General features: G+C 26.1%; 1 protein-coding gene across 1 annotated transcript; it reads right to left on the bottom strand.

The window, feature by feature from the left end:
• Nucleotides 1-7,607: 7,607 nt before the first annotated feature.
• Bma-mgl-2 (metabotropic glutamate receptor subtype 5a (mGluR5a), putative) lies at nucleotides 7,608-14,258 on the bottom strand (the record flags this gene model as incomplete). Its single annotated transcript, XM_043079601.1, has 15 exons — nucleotides 7,608-7,664; nucleotides 8,176-8,373; nucleotides 8,712-8,967; nucleotides 9,128-9,415; nucleotides 9,839-10,095; nucleotides 10,520-10,728; nucleotides 11,117-11,296; nucleotides 11,436-11,559; nucleotides 11,786-11,963; nucleotides 12,239-12,453; nucleotides 12,735-12,924; nucleotides 13,056-13,256; nucleotides 13,362-13,503; nucleotides 13,787-13,936; nucleotides 14,087-14,258. The coding sequence occupies 15 exons, from the start codon at nucleotides 14,256-14,258 to the stop codon at nucleotides 7,608-7,610; spliced, it is 2,817 nt and encodes a 938-aa protein (XP_042935535.1).
• Between the last annotated feature and the right edge of the window lie 4,407 nt (nucleotides 14,259-18,665).

An 18,665-nucleotide genomic window follows, 5' to 3' on the forward strand; every position in this document is an offset into this window, starting at 1 on the left:
ATGACATATTAAGCATGCAAACATGTAAGGATCTGCTTTTATCTCTGTAAAATGAACAATTCTTTTAATGATTAATTGCTGATAATAATCTTTTTCGAGAAAAATGATTGAAAAAATTAGCCAATTCAATAAATTTTGATAGAGAATTGATAAAAATGATTTGTTGAATTCAAAGTTGAAACAAATAGAATGATAAAGGACAGATAACCCAATTCAACATATTTTTTTTTGTATGTGTTTCTGAAATTTGTGCCATCAATCAATTTTAAATTCAAACAATTTATTGTTGATGGTATTTTTTGTTTTTTAAAACAAATTCATTCTTGAAGGAATGCGTAAATGACTGCACATTTGCGCTTATTAATTAGGATTTTACAAAGTTCTATGCAAATTTATCTTTCTTTTTCCAAAAAACATAATTTAGCTTTTATCACTTCTTATCATTGAATTGAAATTTTCATAAAATAGAAAAAATGATAATTCATAATTTCAGTAAAATTTATCGTCATTTAAATAATTTCTACAAATGATATACAAAAAAGAAAACGAAAAATGATATTAGTGATAATAAATATCCTTTATAATTGAATGAACGAAATTTGTCATATAAGGTGACATATAAAGTGTCACATAAGGTGACATCTGTAATTATATAGCTAACCATAATTACTCTTCGTACTGTTACCACTAATCGTTTATCAAATAAACAAAATGAACTGAAAATTTCGTTAAGTGAATGTTAGTATTATAAATTCATTAATTTTTATGACTAAGGTTGCATCCCTTTTTTGAAAGTATGAAAAAATGTTAATTTAGTTCAATTCAAGTTGACAATTTAGAAATTTATACAAGTTTGAATATCAAAGTAACATACTTAACGAGTATAGTTAACAAGTTTAAAAAAATAATATACACTTAACTATATTGTTTTTTGACACCCAATTTTTATTTTAATTTCAATTTCTGATTTTTTTTTCCTGTTTTGATTTTGTTAATAAAACTTTGAAAATTTAACTTCGAATAAATTAATTAGTTTATATTTAGCATAAGAACTGGCGTAAACTCTCAAAGCATATATTCAAAATTAAAATAGGTAATTTCTTATACTAAATTAGTTTATAAATAACTTACTACAAGTAACTTATCAATAATTAGCAGAAAGTTTGCCTTGATAAGATTTGATAGTCAGGAAATGACGAATTGTGATAAATTATCAACTCATATTCGTAAAAAAGTATTCGGAAAATAATGGGATGATAAAGTAGAACTGAAATAGAAGACTGACACGTAAATAAATTACTAATGACGTGGAGTACGTATAATTTACGTAATTTTTATTTTTTACTTTGTCTAAGCAGCCTTGAAATAATAATTAAAATTACTTATGCACATATATACTCCGGAATTTTCGAATGATTTGAAGCCGTAACTCAGTATTGATTGAATTATAGAATCGAGAATCAATAAAAGTAATATGAAATGATTAAGTGATTTTGAAGTATCAATAGCCTAATTAGTAGATAGGATAGTTTGAGTGATTTTCTAGGATTTAATAGATAAAATAATTTGATCACAAATGATCAGTGAACAATATTAGTGATTTTTACTGATCAAAGAAAGCATAGTGAGATCAAGTGAACTTTACTTAATTAATTATCTCATTAGTAAATTTATCTTTGATCCAAATATCTTCAATAATTATTTTTTCTTTAATTCTCTGAAAATAACAAATTTTGGAAGGGATTTAATTTATAAATTCAATTCGACTCTAGCTTACTTAGCAATAAGTAGATCAAATTTCAAATGTGAAGCATTTTTAATTTAACTCAATTCACATTAAATTGTGTTATTTTGAATTTTTGTAATTAAAATACTCATTAATTTTTAAAATTTTAAATTTTTTAAATTAATTAAAAATGAAGGAAATCGAAAAAAAAAACCGGAAGATTTTCTTGTAATATTTTTTGAAGGGAACATTTTTAATGTTTCATGTGATACTGAATTATTAAAACTTTTCATTATTCCAACATATAAGAATTTAATTTTTAATCTTTTATCGATTTCAACCATCAACGATTAAAGTATCTTAGCATATTTACCTGCTTTTACTATTACTTTTTTTCCTGCTATTTACTTTTTAAGTAGTACTTTTAAAAGATTACTCTTACTAAACATTTATTTTATACTAATTATCAAATTATAGCAGTGTTTTATAAAAATAAGTTAGATCAACTTTCATGTCATAAAGTTAAAATCATATTTTATTATATTCATATTTCTATTGAAGAAAGTGAAAATTTTCCAATTAACAATAAAATTCTCATTTCAATCAAATTCTTATGCTTATTTTACTATAATATCATTTGAATTATTTAAATATCAGCGAGATTATCCTTGAGTATATTCTTGACAAATGAAAGAATTTAATGACTTTTCAAAATTTTTCTGTTTATTTTCTTCACTCATTAAAATTTCACCTCATGTTTTAAATTTAATAGAATTTTAGATGTAAAAAAGAAATACAAATATAGCAATTAAATTTAAAACGTTCAATTACACCAATAAAAAGTTTATATGCAGCAAGTAGTATAAGAAAATTTTTCTTGTGATTAATTAAATGATTATTTATCTATGTCTAAATAATTTTTTTTGCATATTCTGAATAGTAAATGATAAGCTTAGTATTAACAATAAACAAATTAGCAAACATTGTTAAAAACAATACGACAGATTCATTGATTACAATGAGATAACATACAATGATAAGATAAATGCAATTTAAACAGAATAAAATACAATCATAAAAAAATTGAAATTGTTTTAATTCAAATACTACAATGACATTTGTTTTCTGCTCATTTTTTTAAATTAGTATTTCAATCTTTTGTTATAATTACTGTAAAATAAAGAAATGGAATTGGTGTCATTCAGATGAATAATTCTACTAATTTGTGAGATGAAAATTTCCATCTATTGTAAATTTTTATTTTTTATGATCATTTTGTCACTGTTTTCTTTCTGTTCTCAAGTACTCATTCGTTTTCTTTATCTGATAAACTAAATTTTCAAATTTTCAAACCATGGATTTCTCCTTTTCAAAGCTTTGACAACATAAGTAGTATCTTTCTGCAGAATGTTCATGGTATTCCTTCCAGGGAAATCCAAGAATTGGTTTGATTAAAACAGCCCACAGATTCGGGAATTGTTGCCCAGGAAGAGAATTGCACATCAAGCATACCTCTATTATAAGAAAAATAGCTTTTTACAAAAATTTCAACTACTAGGATACTCTCATAAGTTCTTCAAAATGATTACATGCGTGGGACAAATGCGCTGAAATTCTTAAAAATGATCACCTGCATGTGGACAAATGCGCTAAAATTCTTCAAAATAATCACTTGCATGTGGACAAATGCGCTAAAATTCTTCAAAATAATCACTTGCATGTGGACAAATGCGGTAAAAGAAGGAACGATAATTTATTCACTAAGTCCTTCTCGATAATAAATAATGTGAAACAAAATTGTCACACAACTATAACAACCTGATAATAACTTTGAATGTAACTTTAAGTAAAACGTTGATAATAATTTCAAAATATTGATAATAACTTTATCAGTTTTATACGATATTATGCAGTATCGCACTTTTACAATAATAGGAAGAAAATGAAAATACAATAAAATTACATTAATAAATCACTAAATTGCCACTGAGTGGAACTTATCTAATGAAAAGTTCCAATCCTTTTGCATTTCCCATATTAGCTTTTTGCGATCTTTGTTTTATTGAAATGACCTTTCACTCGATATTGCCCTTTGATCTTTGCTTGAACTTATCCTAACATTTTGCTTTATAGAAACTCGCTAATTGCTACCCCAATAATTCCTCTATATTATCCTAGATATAGCATAGTATTCCATATCCTCAGTTGTGGCTTCAGCCAGAAAATATCATTTAAAATGCCATTGCCATATTTGAGGCCTGTAAAACTAGTTTTAATGAGAAAAAATAACATTAGAAGAGTTATGCCTCACCAGTGGACTTTTTTCATTTTGCAATCAGATTCGTTATCAACAAGTAATAAAGTTTAGGACTTAAGGCTCACCTTAAAATGAATGTTAGGCCTTTAATTTTGGGCCTTTGAAACAGTTATATTTATTATTTGTTAGAATTTATCAAGAAAGAAACGTTTATCTCATTGCATTTGATGTAATAATAATAAAATATTAAACTAATAATTATTAAAAAGTACAATGGCAATTGATAATACTTCCGGTCATATTATAGCCAGCAAATTAACAAGGTCAGAGGTAAGGCTAATCTATGTTAGATTGATATTTTCAACAGACAAACATTTCAAATGAAAGGCCACTTTTGCTAAACGAACTACCAACTATAATAACTACAATTGTATATAGTTATTATCATAGTTAGTAATGCAAATAATAACAATTATCACTCTTGTAGTTCAATAATTTCGATTATAATTATAATTACAGTAATAATTGATATTTATTATTATTATTACCTATAATTACAACTATAATTATGATAATGAGTTGTAATTAATACTGTAATTGACAATAATAACTTTTATTGCTATTAATTATTACTATTAGTATTATGTTACAGATATTTACTCTAATTTTAAACCACAAAGATCTTTCATGTCATCTAGAAGTTTTGCCTCCAATTTCTAACTTTAATGAGATTAGTCTATTTTTTTACAAAATTTCTTCAGAAGCTCAAATGTGTCAAATAATTCATGCTAATGTATGAGGAAATAATGCTTGTTTTTTTTTTGGAAATAAAATTAATTAATAAATTTTGACTAGCAATCATATCTTTGGTATAATTACTTACAATTTGCTACTTATTTTGAAATAAACCAAAAGTAATGGATTTTAATTAACTTTATCAAACAATGTTTTTCATGCAGAAATAAAAGAATTCAATGTTGAAATTTCAATTTGAATAATTAAACTGTAAATTTTCTTGACTTTCAGATACTTTCTGAACACTATCGTCAACATAGCAACTAGGTATAATGTCGCTCTAAATGTGACAGAATCCAATGCAGCTAATTCGAGTACTGGTTAACAAATTAGCTTATATTAGCCTTCAGAAATTTCAACAATAATATTGTAAAAGCAAATTTAGAATTTCTTTCTTACTGCCCTGTTTCCTTATGAAATGAAATAGCTTCCTTTCTTGATGGTTCATATCGTTGACTTCTTTGTCCTCGATACTAGTAGAATCTCGAGTTTGTACTGGTTCCATTCTGTGTACGTGTACTGTGGGAGTCTTCGTAAAATACTTTATTAGTCAAACCTCAAACTTGGGTAAATAAACCTTAGATTAACAATAAATATTTTACAACATTACAATAATGAGTTAATACATACCACACAAATGTAACTTAATTATAAAACATTTAAAGATACAAGCAAGCTAGACACCTCGCAAGCGAGCCGTACCAAACAAGGAACTATAATCAGTGGCTTTGTAAGGAAGAAAATTGGGAGGGATTTTATGGGTGTTAAGGTTACAAAGTGGATTACAATCATTTCAAACAATAGCCTTTGTTCATTAGGTTATAGCTTCGCCATTGTGGCGACAAATATATTGTGTAATCTGTTAAGCTTAGTTATCATAAATTATCTCATACACAGGTATACAACCTAGCAAGTGACCTTCATTAACCTTTCCTCAACCTAGCAAGTGACCTTCATTAACCTTTCCTCCTTTTTCATGCAATATACCATTTCCTTTCCAAGTAATCACCTAGCTAACATCTTCAAGTAGCTTTAAATTTGTCAAAACACTTCATTTCTGCGTAACACCAAAAAGTTGAATTTAACTTCTGGAAAAAAACAGCAACTAATAAATGTGGAAAATATTTAAATAATTCATAAAAATTGAAAATTAGAAAAATTCTGAATTTAGTAATTCAGAAAGAAATTAGAGTGCCTATTTGAATGAAAATGTACACATTTACCAGTGCAACAACACTTTATTAGTGCGTGAGAAGAAAATGACAAGAAAATTCAAAGATAAAAGTAAAGGTTATTTGTTAATAATCAATCAAAATTGATTAAAGCAGGTTATAAGGGTCAACCGACCTTTTAAAAGAACTTTTTCGTTGCTAATTTCAGCAACCTACTTTATCCTAGAATACAAGTGAACCCGAAATATTCCGGAAGCATCAGGGTATCTATCATTGCATATTGGCTATTTTCTTCTTGACTTAATTTCTCCTTTATAACCATCAAATTTTTTTCGATTGTTTCTCTCTTTCTTGTCATTTTTTCTCCCATAACCGTTTTATCCGTTATTGAATCTTCAATTTCGACAGAAGAAATACTTCCAAAAGTTTAGACTGTTCATGATATGCTTTTTCGAAATGTTCCGGAAAAAATACTTCTCCAAGTAATCTTTAAAAATATTTTAGCTTGATTTTCTTTAAGCTGAGAAATCAAATTACTTTAAATTTAGAACTCTTAAAACTTAAAAATACGGAAAAAAAATAAACATAAATGTTAAAACTTTTTTCGCTTATTGCACTTTTCATAGTACTCTTCGAGAATTATTTGTGATCTTTTTTTTTTTCGATTCTCTTGATCTTAACTTCTCTGAATTCTTTATAGAACAAAATTTAGATTATTGTTATGAATTATAAAGAAAATTTTGAAATTTTTATGGCAAAACTTCTTCTATGCTATATATAAACTGCAAGTATATCAAATCATAAATTAAACAAATGGCAATGAAATTAATTAAGTTATTTTGTAAATTTTGTAAACTTTTATAATTAACAAAACATTTTGTAATAGCGTTTAGATTAACAGAAAAGATTTGAATATCAAAAGATTTAATTTTCAGTTTATAATTGCTTACATTCAAATTCTTCAATCCAATTTGATCAAAATCATTTCAGTTCGATTTATAATACAATTTGATATAATATATTAGAATCAGATTTAGAAACTGATTTAGTTCGATTCAATTTAATATTATTTATTGTATGTAAGCAGATATAAACAAAAATAAAAAAAAAAAAACTTGAAACGATATCAATAAGATAACCCTTTCGAGAACACGTATCACATACAAACCATATATGGTGATAAGAAATGAGATCAGTATTATTGAGTCAAATGGAATAAGTAAATATTATTTATGGAATGGTTATCAAAAGTAAGAAAATTTCAGTTCATTTTGATCATTTAATTTAATTAACTGACAAGAAGTAGAAGTAATTTGATTGATTAAGAAAATATTTCAAATTTTCTTTTTCTTTTTTTTTTTTTTTTAAGATTTAGAATATCATTACATACTTGACAAGGAGTAGGAGTAATTTGATTGATCTTGTAATGTTGAAATTTTAAATTCTAGATTTAATTGTTTAATTGTCTCTATTTAATTTTAAAAATTAAACGTCTTACAATTTAAATCAATTTTTTTTTTAACTTATTAAATTTTTTCAAATCAAGAATAAGTGTGTAGAGATTTGAAGATCTCAACAACAAAAAAAGAAAAAAAAAAAAATGAGAATTGCGATAAATATACATGAATGGAAGAAGAATGAGAGATCGAATAACTGATCATAGTGGTGTCGCATTTGTCAACTGCAAAGGTTCCATACCACAACTTTTCAATAGCTGAAATAATTTTTGAGTGAATGCATCAAAGATAAATTTCAAAATTTTATTTTTTTTTTCTAAAAATCTTTACAAGAAAGGATGCAAATAATCGAATCAATATCAAAAAAAAAAAAAAGGAAAAGTCAAATCCATCAAGTTAATTATGCTTTTAGCAGTTCTCATTTATATTTTATGATTAATATGATCTTTGCTCTTCATCAAAATTAGCTATAAAAATTATTATCATTCACATTTATTATCGTTTTATTTGTTTTGACTATCATTCCTTTTGGTTTTACTACATTTTCTCATTTTTTTTCTGCATTTCAATTATTGTATAATTCTGGACAAAAAGTTATCTGTTGTATTAATTATTGTAAACAAGTCATGAATTTTCAATTAATTATCAAAAATAATCAGCCTCAAATTAACCTCAAAAACAAGCTCAAATTAACAAGAACTATTACTATAGTAGGTAGTATATTACTTTAACTTAATAATACATAGATAAATTAAAATTATAACAAACCTGCTCAAATTTACTATCCTCGTTGGATACTTGAGTATGTGGTAGTGATGAACCCATGGGTAATACTTGTTTTGAAACTGTATTGAGAACGGTTTGCATTGAACCGGCAATCAGGCAACCAATATTTTCATTTTTTTCTTCCTTTTCAACCAATAATAAATTTTTTACGGAGCCATGCAATCGTTCACTTTGTGAAATCTACCCAAAAAAAAAAAAAAAAGATAAAATTTTCAGTAAAAAAATTAGCAAAAGCTTGAGAAAATTTAAAATGAACTCAAAATATATGAAATCTAATTTACATAAACAAAATATTACTAAAATTTTTCTTTTTCTTTTCAACTTTAAAATTAAGAAATAAAATTAAATATTTAGTTTAAAAAATGCTTGCAATATTTAGCATACAATTCAGAGCAATACTACATTTTGCATTTGTTTAATTTGAATTGATCTGATCTATTTTTTATATTTCTATATTATCATAGAAATCTTTGTGATAAGATTTCATGAATAAATAAGGAAGAATAACTATTGTTTACCTGATATCGTCGACAGGAATCAATTAATTCTTGCACTTCATCATTTACCTCTAATTGTTTAACCTCACGTTGAGTACCATTAGTAGCACCAGTAGCTCCAAGACTACCACTAATTATAGAAAATGTTCGAGCAAATTTTGAAGTTATTTTGCTAGATTCAGTTTGTGTTGATGCATCTTGTGATGGACTTTGACTTATATAAACTGATGGCTTCCGTTTTCGACAGCTATGCCTGATCTGTGATCCAGCTTCACTCCTAAAACTGTTTTTTTTTTTCCGTTTTTTTTTAAAGTTCAAATCTATCAATAAATATTTTATAAATTCTTATAAATATAATTGATTATCAGCGATATTATAGAATTAATAGAAATATTTAGGTATCATTTTTATTTTATAAAATTGAAAATAATATTTACCTTGAAAGAGAATGCTGACTGGAACCAGATTTCCAATTATTTGTTTCTTTGCTAGTTCTTTCTGTTGTTTGTGAATTACCAAAATGGCAACGTATCAATTTAGTTGTTGTATAACTTGCTCGAACATTTTTTTCCGGATGTAATAAAATAATATAAAGTTTTGGAAAAAATAATAATACTAAGGCTATACTGGCTGATAGACTGAATGAAAAACTCATAGTGAGTGCTTTATTTGTTGTACCAAAATGAAGAACAATAAATGCTGACCAAACAACCAAAGTACAATACCTGAAAAAAAAAAAAAAACAAAAATTATTCTAAAATAATTATAAAAAAAATTTCTATGAATGATGAGAGAATACTAAGCAAACTGCACTAAATTTAATGCACGAGGCTAAAAAAAAAAAAAAAAAAAGAAAAACATAATAATTTTGTTGTACATATTTGTATTTGTTATTATCAACTTACTATGATGTAAACAAAATTTATTATAATGTAAACAAACAAGAAAAAAAATAATAAAAATTATGAAAATATTACGTTGATTTAATTTTCAGAAATAAAAAATTCTTTTTTTTTCATTTCAATCAATCAAGATCATAAAATCAAATCAAATCAATAATCTAATGAGCAAATAAACACTAATAATGATTGATAACATTATGAGTATATCATTTAATAATCTAAAATATAATTTATAAATTAACTTACATAGTAAAACCAATAAATTTTGCTTCATTAAAATTTTCCGGTAAATTTCTCGTTTTAACTGCATACAATGTACAAAGTGATATCAGGAAAAGATTCCAGAAAAATGGTGTCAAAAAGGCAAATGTTGTGGTTGAGCAGACGAGTACCATACGTTGAGGTTGATAATATGGATCAAAACCAGCTTGTGGCATTTCACCCATTACACCAGCAGCAACAATAACACATTCAATACAAATAACAATCCATGTTATTACCACCTGTAAAAATTTCTAAAATTATTAACTCAAAATTTTATCATTAATTGTAATATTTTTTTTTTCTTCAAACTTTAAATATTTAACATTTGAAGATAGAAAATTTAAAAAGTAAGAAATAAAAAACTAATAATGAAGATAAATGATGAAGAAGATAAAAGTAAATTCATTTATATCCTATCCTACAAACATTGAAAAAAAAAAAAAAAACTTAAATAACTTAAAATCATTACACTCCTTATTCTGATACAATTTGCAGTATTCAAAGCATTTGAAATCTTTATTTTATTTTATTTTTTTTTTTCTTTATTTATCTTCATTATTAGTTTTTTTATTCCTTTCTTTTTAAATTTTCTATCTTCAAATGTTAAATATTTAAAGTTTGATGAAAAAAAAAAAAAAAAAGGAAAAAAGAAAAATTGCTTACTTGTGATGCAGTACTGAGGAAACGCGGTTTTTTTGTTAAAATTCGTTTTTTGCTACCTGCTAAAATACGAGCAATACGATTTGTTTTTGTGAGAAGTGCTGAATAAATCATTGAAAAAGCAACAGGAGGTAGCGTACGTGATATAAAACACGTTATAAATGATGGCGTAGCAAGTACAGCAAATGATACTGCATAGCAAATAGTAATACCTAAAAATAAACAATGAGAAAAATGTATGAAAAAATAAATAGCAAATAGAATTTTAATTTATTAAAAGTGCTTTAATTCATTAATTGAAATTAATTTTTACGCTTAACTAGTAGATAACTAAATTGAAAGAAGAAAAAAAAAAAAAAGAGATTTCAGTAAAAGAATTTAAAGAGTAGTCTAAATAACCTAATGCTTATAATAACAATGAGTGATGAGGTTGTATCGAAAATATAGCAGGGTATAGTTAAGTTAGATTTGTTTATTCAAATTAAATAAATTACTTTTTTTTTTTTTAACTAAAATAAATTTTTACGCTATTTTTACGTTTATTAAATTACATAGAAAAAGTTAACAGAGGAATAATACTTTAAATTATCAAATACTTACCACTTAGAATTATGTAAGATAATTCTCTGGTTGTTGATTTCACGACAGGTGTATGATTGTAACGAATGAATATTAATACGGTGAATGATGTCATTATTATACCCAATGATGCAAGTAATAAAGCTAGGATGATACCTGTAGATGACCAATCTGGTCCTTCATGTACCAAAGGATAGCAGGCTGAAAATTTGTATATTATTTGACCAAAAAAAAAAAAAAAATGATTTAAATGAATGAGATAGATATCTTTCAAAATTTGAAAATAAAAAGTAATGAAAATTTAATGGCAAAAAGAGAAAGAGCTAAAAAAAAAAAGTACTTGTATGATCATCATTAGGCCACCATCCAAGTGTACAATTCTGACACGTACGTGTCGTATAGTCAATAATTTGATGAGATAAACAATCTTCACAAATCCAACAACAAGCAGCTGTTTCACGTTGCTATAAAATGATAAAAAAAATTATTAAATTGAAAAGCTTATTTTTATTGGCATTTTTTTTAATTGTATAAATAATTAATAAATTTTATAACTTAAGAATATATCAATCGATTATTGTTATTTTTATAAGATTGCAAAGATAGGAAGAAGAAAAAAGATTTGCTTTTATTGTTACATTGATTTTTCACAAAAATTTTATTTTATGAAAATTATATAATAAAATTTACTCGTTGTCCAATTTTACATGGTTTACTGCAAACTGATTCTGGAATTTGATTTGTTTTATCATAAAACATAATATCACTTTTTGTAATTTTTAAACGATATTTGCCAAGACGTTTTTTTCGATATTCACCAACCATACGAAAACCTTCCTCACCACCAACATAGTTTAAAACATCATACCTAAATTTAAATTCTAATTTACTTATCTTCTTTTTTTTGTTGAAAAAAAAAAAAATTATAATACTTTAAAAGTTTTACAAAAAATTTCCTTTCTATAGCATTTATCGATCAGATAATGAAATAAACTTATACCTAATTAAAAATATACCTCAGAAAACAAAAAAAATTTTCACAAAAAAATAAATTCATTTATAGTATGATAATCAAAAACTGACACATTCATATAAGTGATATAATTTTAAGATTATAAATTAAAATAATACAAATAAATGTACCATGCAGGTGGATCACCGTTTGTATCGAAATAAACTTCCTGATTGAACTGATCAACAAATGTAACATTGAGCATATATTTGAGAAGTAAAGTACCATTTAATGCAAATATTTCCGTACACATTGTTGAATTTTCTCTACAACGATCGTTGTACAATGCTTGAAGGGCTAATCCAACAACACGAATTGAATTTACAACTTGACTCAATTTTGCATCCTAAAAATTTTGGAACATTTTAGAGATTAGTGGAAAATTGGATTAAAAAAAATTTATTATCAGAATTATTGACTGAGAAAGAGAATGATAAAATGATTATTTATGAAAAGTATACAAAATTAATGTATAATTTTAATGTTTACTTGTTAATTATCAAATGCATTAGTATTAATAATTGATCTAATTTTGCTAACTTGATTATAGCTATACAATAAGTCAAATTTTTAAATCAAATTTTAGACTAAAAAGAAAACTATTAATTTTTGTTCCGTATTGTTTACCTGTTTGTAATTTATTGCAAGATTCTCTTGTCCAGTACAAACTTTTGTTTCAAAATCATCTTTAGGAACTGTAAATTGACAACTGAATTTCTCTTGCCAAAATTCTCGAAACCATGGATTATGTGTATTATTTTCTGGATTTAAGGAGAAATAATACTGATCAAACCATTTTACATGTGGTGAATGTATCCTAAAATGTAAAAATTTACATAAAATAGAAACGTATTTAAAATTAAATAAAAGAAGAAAAAGAAAAAACTTTCCGTAAATTTTTTTTTTTTTTTCATAATAATTATATCTTTTGTAAATGATACTTATTACCTAATGGAAAAACTTCCGGCAGCTTCAAGTTCTACGCCATTTACCACGTCTAATCTATCATTCCAACCATCACTACAAATCCATTGAAATGGTCGCATTTCCGGATTTCTTCTTCGGAGACGTTGTTGTGCTTTAAACATTCCACGCATTGTAAGACCTTCACAAAAACATACGACTACTTGTGGTACCGATTTTTGACTACTGTAAAATAGTACCATAAATTTTTATTATGATTTATAGCATTAAGAAAAATTCATGCATTTTTTTTTGATAATTTATAATCAAATCTTTTCGTTTATTTTTAACCTTAATGAATTTAAAATTTTGTCGAATTCAGCCGGTTCCGCTAAACTTTTTACTTTTTCCGAATATGCAATGCAAACATTTTCTGATAGATCATTATTAATCATTCGTTCCAATTCTTCAAATCCTTTTTCACCATAGTTTCCTATAATAAAAAAAATTTTGAACTTATTTTTTTCTCACTGCTTCTATAACTTAAACATAACTATAGGAATTAATAAAAATTTCAGGAAAAATTAGAATTTAATCTTTCAATATTTATTATTTAATATTTTTAATTCAACAAATATATTGGCAATTTAGTTCAGTCAACTGATTTAGCTATATTTACTACAGTTTCTACATTATACTGAAAATAAAACAATGCTTAGAAATAGATTAATTAATAATTAAATCCATTTTTCAGGCATAATGTACAAGAAATCAACCAGCGGAATAAACAACAGCTACGTAAGTCCAATTAAAGTGTTCCAACATTGCAACAACCAATTTAGCCTGCCACGTATCCGCTGGTACCACACGCATGAAATAACCATATTGCTCTTTATCAGAAAGATCAGCCGTTGTTGCACCATATCCTGAATATTCCGAAATGAAAAAAGTATCCATAAAATAAAATAGTGTAATTTTTTTCTTTTTTTTTTTTGTTCAGCAAAAAAAAAAAAATTCAAGTTTTAAAAATTTAAAAAGTTAGCTTAAGTAGAAAACTTTCATGCAAAAAAACAAACCAATTTGAGGTATATGGAATACTTGCAGCAAATTTTGTACCGCAATTGTGGTGGAACTTTTTGCTGGACCAACAACTGCTACAACCGGAGCGGTTTTTTTCTGGCAACCTGGTGTGGAAGTACACGAACACTGACCAACACCTTCACGTAGAAATGCAATAGATTGCTCCATGGCAATACGATCTGTCCAACAGGAATCCCTAAAAAAGATTAGAATTGCTTGGATAAATTTAGTAATTTTTAGTCTTGCTTGATCAAAAAAAAAAAAAAAAAAATTATATCGGTTCAATTATATTCAAAATGATATCCCATTTGAGTTTAATTTGAATTTACTAAAAGAAAATTGCACATGGATATTTTATTTTTGCATACGGATGAAACAAATATGTTTTTGAAGTCTCAAATAAACTTGGAATATTCTTTTTCACCATATTTCTCGCTCATATTCAAACAGATCACATTAACTGATGCTCATAAGTCAACAAAAAAAAAAACCAAATGTCCGACCCGAGAGAGCTTTTAGTTTATTTTGATAATAGTGAAGTAATCAATTTGATGACAATGAAATCTTTTTATTCATTTATAAATATGATTTAAACTAATTCGAGAATCATTAGTGTAATCATCAAATAGTTCGTGTTCTAGCATCAACCAGATTTATTAAAATATCATCAAGATGATACAAGAGAAAATAATTTTTTGCTTATGACAATTTTTTTTTTCCTGAATTTTCAATCGAAGATGAAACTTTTCTTTAAATTTGTCATAGTAACTTCCTAGACTTGTAGCAGTTACTCATTTCGATGTAATCATTTTACGTAATTGTCATTTACATTGAGATTAAAAAAAAAAAAGAAAAAGAAGTAGAAATAATTAAAATAGCTTTAATAAAAGATAATCAATCCATACAATGTTATCATCAATCTATTATCACCTAAACATTGATAACATAAATAACACATTGGGAAAACCAAAATAAATTTATAATATATCAAAATAGTTTTAATTTAATAAATCCATAAGACAAAAATTTATAGACAAAAGATTGTCTTATTTGAATATTCCTTAAAGAAATACAAAACAGTTTTAAATTTTCATTTCATTTCAAATAAGAAATAATTTATCCAACACTCATTTCAACTTTTCAGAATGATATAGTCTATTAATTAATATATTGTTAATTATTTCTAAATTTATTCTTATAATCTTTCACTCTGATAGCCAAAATGTTAAAGCATTCTAAGCAATGTCAAAATGTCGCAGAAGCCCTTTAATGTGACAGTCACTTTTACAAGCAACTGACGCAATGTTATAAACTAACTTCTATGTATAGGGTAAAGGTCATCCAAGAGTTACAACTCTTTACTAAATCAAATGCTATTACATTCTTTCCTCTAAGTCAATGTCCATTAGATAAAGAGTTAAATCTATTGTTTACAGTCAGTTTCTAACGACAGCAAACTTTAATTCATTTATCTCAGTGCTTCTTCTACCTTCGATCAATCTCTTTCAATAGCAGCTAAACTAAATTAAAATTTTCAGAACGATTAACTATTGTATATGATTATTTAATATTTCTTATAATGCCAGTCGATAAGTTTATTATTCATTTGTTTCATCAATAAACTATAACAAATTCATCATTAATCAAGAAAAAAATAGAATTTCAAGTAATATATTACTTGAAATTCTATTTTTCAATATATTATATAATATATTATTATAGCAATTACTTATTATTATTATTAACATATTATTATTGTTATTATATAGCCGAGCATTTCGATCATTTAATATTTAATCAGAATAATATTATTATTTACTTTAAATATCTTCCAGGGATATCAGTAGACCAATAGTATTTCATCAATTTGATCAATGAATTACTAATAGTTAATTATAATAAGCTAATATTTTGAAAGGTCGATGAGGCTAAGAAAATAATTCATTGCTTATAGAGAAGAGAATTGTTTAGTCTGAATTCTTTCAAAGAAGACAGAATTTTAAAGTATTACAAATTTTCATAATTTTTTAAAATTAAAAACAATATACTCTTTTAAATTTTAAAATCTTTCAATTGTTAATATAATTCATTGCTAATATTCATCATATTTATTAAATATTATATGTTGAAGCTAAGCAAAATTCGTTTGGAAAATTATTTAAATGTTAATTTAAATATGTTTAACTTACCTTATACTGATACCAAGCTTAAAAGGTAGCAAAGCATTTAGTTCAGCTACCGTACTAAGGGCTATTTCCATACGTTGGATACCGTACTGTTCCCAGATTCGACCACATGCTTCCGTACCTGTGATTTGATAATGCAACGGGAATAGCGCGCCAATCTATGAATTATAAATAAATTAAAAATTAAATTAAAATTATGTCATCAAATGAATATAATTTCTTGCTATTCTCTTTATTCACTCAACCATTCATTGATTCGACCACTTATTTTATACTATATTTGTTTATTTCACATATATTATTCCATTAACCGATCCATCCTTTTTTATTTACACTGTGAATAAGGAAGAATAAAGAAGAGATCGAATTTGTGGAGAAAAGTACATATCATAAAAATTTGTAAACAAAATTAGAATATTAATCTATTAAATGATGAAAGTAAACAAAAGTTTATGATATCAGAGATGAATTTAAAACAGTGAAGGAAGTTTGTTAACAGATATTTTTTACTACTAGAAAATATGCTTTAGTAATGGAATGGATTACCGGAAGATATATTAGAGTAAATGAATGGACTAGCGGAAGATATATTAGAGTAAATGAATGGACTAGCGGAAGATGTGATATATGAAATGAAAGGAATTATTTTACCTATTTATTAACTTCATCAGGTGTAAACTTCTAATTCCAACTTTTTTCTTCCTTCCATTTTTATTTTTAAAATTCAACTTGACAAATTCTTTTTAGATCCTTCTATTTTTATGAGTTTTAACGACTTTTTTCTTTAATCTCATTCAAGTTTCTTCTTTTTCAACTGAAATTTCAAAAATTAGATTTCCATGCCTACCCATCAAATCAATCTGTGTTTGTTATAAATGGCTCTTCTCAAGAAGGAAGTACTTCTCTTCTCATTCTGTGAGTGTCTTTCTATGCATTTATGTGCCTGTATGTGTGTATGTATGTGTATGTATGTATGTGTGTATGTATGTATGTGTGTATGTATGTATGTGTGTATGTATGTGTGTATGTATGTATGTGTGTGTATGTATGTGTGTATGTATGTATGTGTGTACATTCCGCGATGAAAACCAAATAAAATTAACCACTGGCACAAGGATGTGTTTTGTGTATTTTGTTGAAGGCGTGAATTAAATTTTGGACAGCTAGTCATTGTATTCATCATACATGCACACACACACACACACACACACACACACACACACACACACACACACACACACACACACACACACACACACACACACACACACACACACACACCACACACACACACACACACACACACACACACACACACCACACACACCACACACACACACACACACACACACACACACACACACACACACACACACACACACCACCCACACACACACACACACACACACACACACACACACACACACACACACACACACACACACACACACACACACACACACACACACACACACACACACACACACACACACACACACACACACACACACACACACACACACACACACACACACACACACACACACACACACACACACACACACACACACACACACACACACACACACACACACACACACACACACACACACACACACACACACACACACACACACACACACATACATACATACACACATACATATTTTGCTTCGTTATATCAATTTAATTCTAAACAAAGGCAATTTTCATGGAAAACAAAATAAACTATTTAAATATAAAAAGTTAAAACGTATTATTTGTTTATTACATCAAATTATTCTATCCTAATGTGACCTTTTATTTACAATTTTTAGAAAAGGTTACATTTTTTTTGGGATCTTATAATGATGAATGAAGTCTTTGTGTAAAATCCAAAAATGAGAATTTTTTTTTTTTTTGTCATAAACATAAACAGATGATGACAGGTAATGACAGGTAAACAAGCAATAATATACTTAACCAATTCGGATTAGACTATATAAAAATTCACCGCTAGGATTTAAGTACTAAATTATAATTTACAAATTAATAGTGTTATCTTCCTGCTACTAACATTCAGCTTTCAAATATACCCGTTTTGAATGTTCAAGATATTTAAAAAAAAAAATTTCGAGATTCAAGATATGAGTTTTGGTATGTGACAACTTCGAGATTTATCGAGAATTTACGATTTAGCATTCTATTAATCAATAATTAATCACTCACAGATAAAGTAAAGATTTTTAAGTAAAAAAAAGATAGATCAAAGAATCTTTTCGAAGCATCTTTCATCTTTTATCTTCATTATTTAATTTTATAATTTAGTTAATTATTAATTTTTTTTTTTTAATTTCAATCCCACTCTTCATATTTTTTTTTTACTGCTTATCACTTTTTTTTCATTGAT

The sequence above is a fragment of the Brugia malayi genome (genome assembly GCF_000002995.4).
Source record: "Brugia malayi strain FR3 genome assembly, contig: Bm_v4_Chr3_scaffold_001, whole genome shotgun sequence".
In the NCBI taxonomy this organism is placed as follows: Eukaryota; Metazoa; Nematoda; class Chromadorea; order Rhabditida; family Onchocercidae; genus Brugia; species Brugia malayi.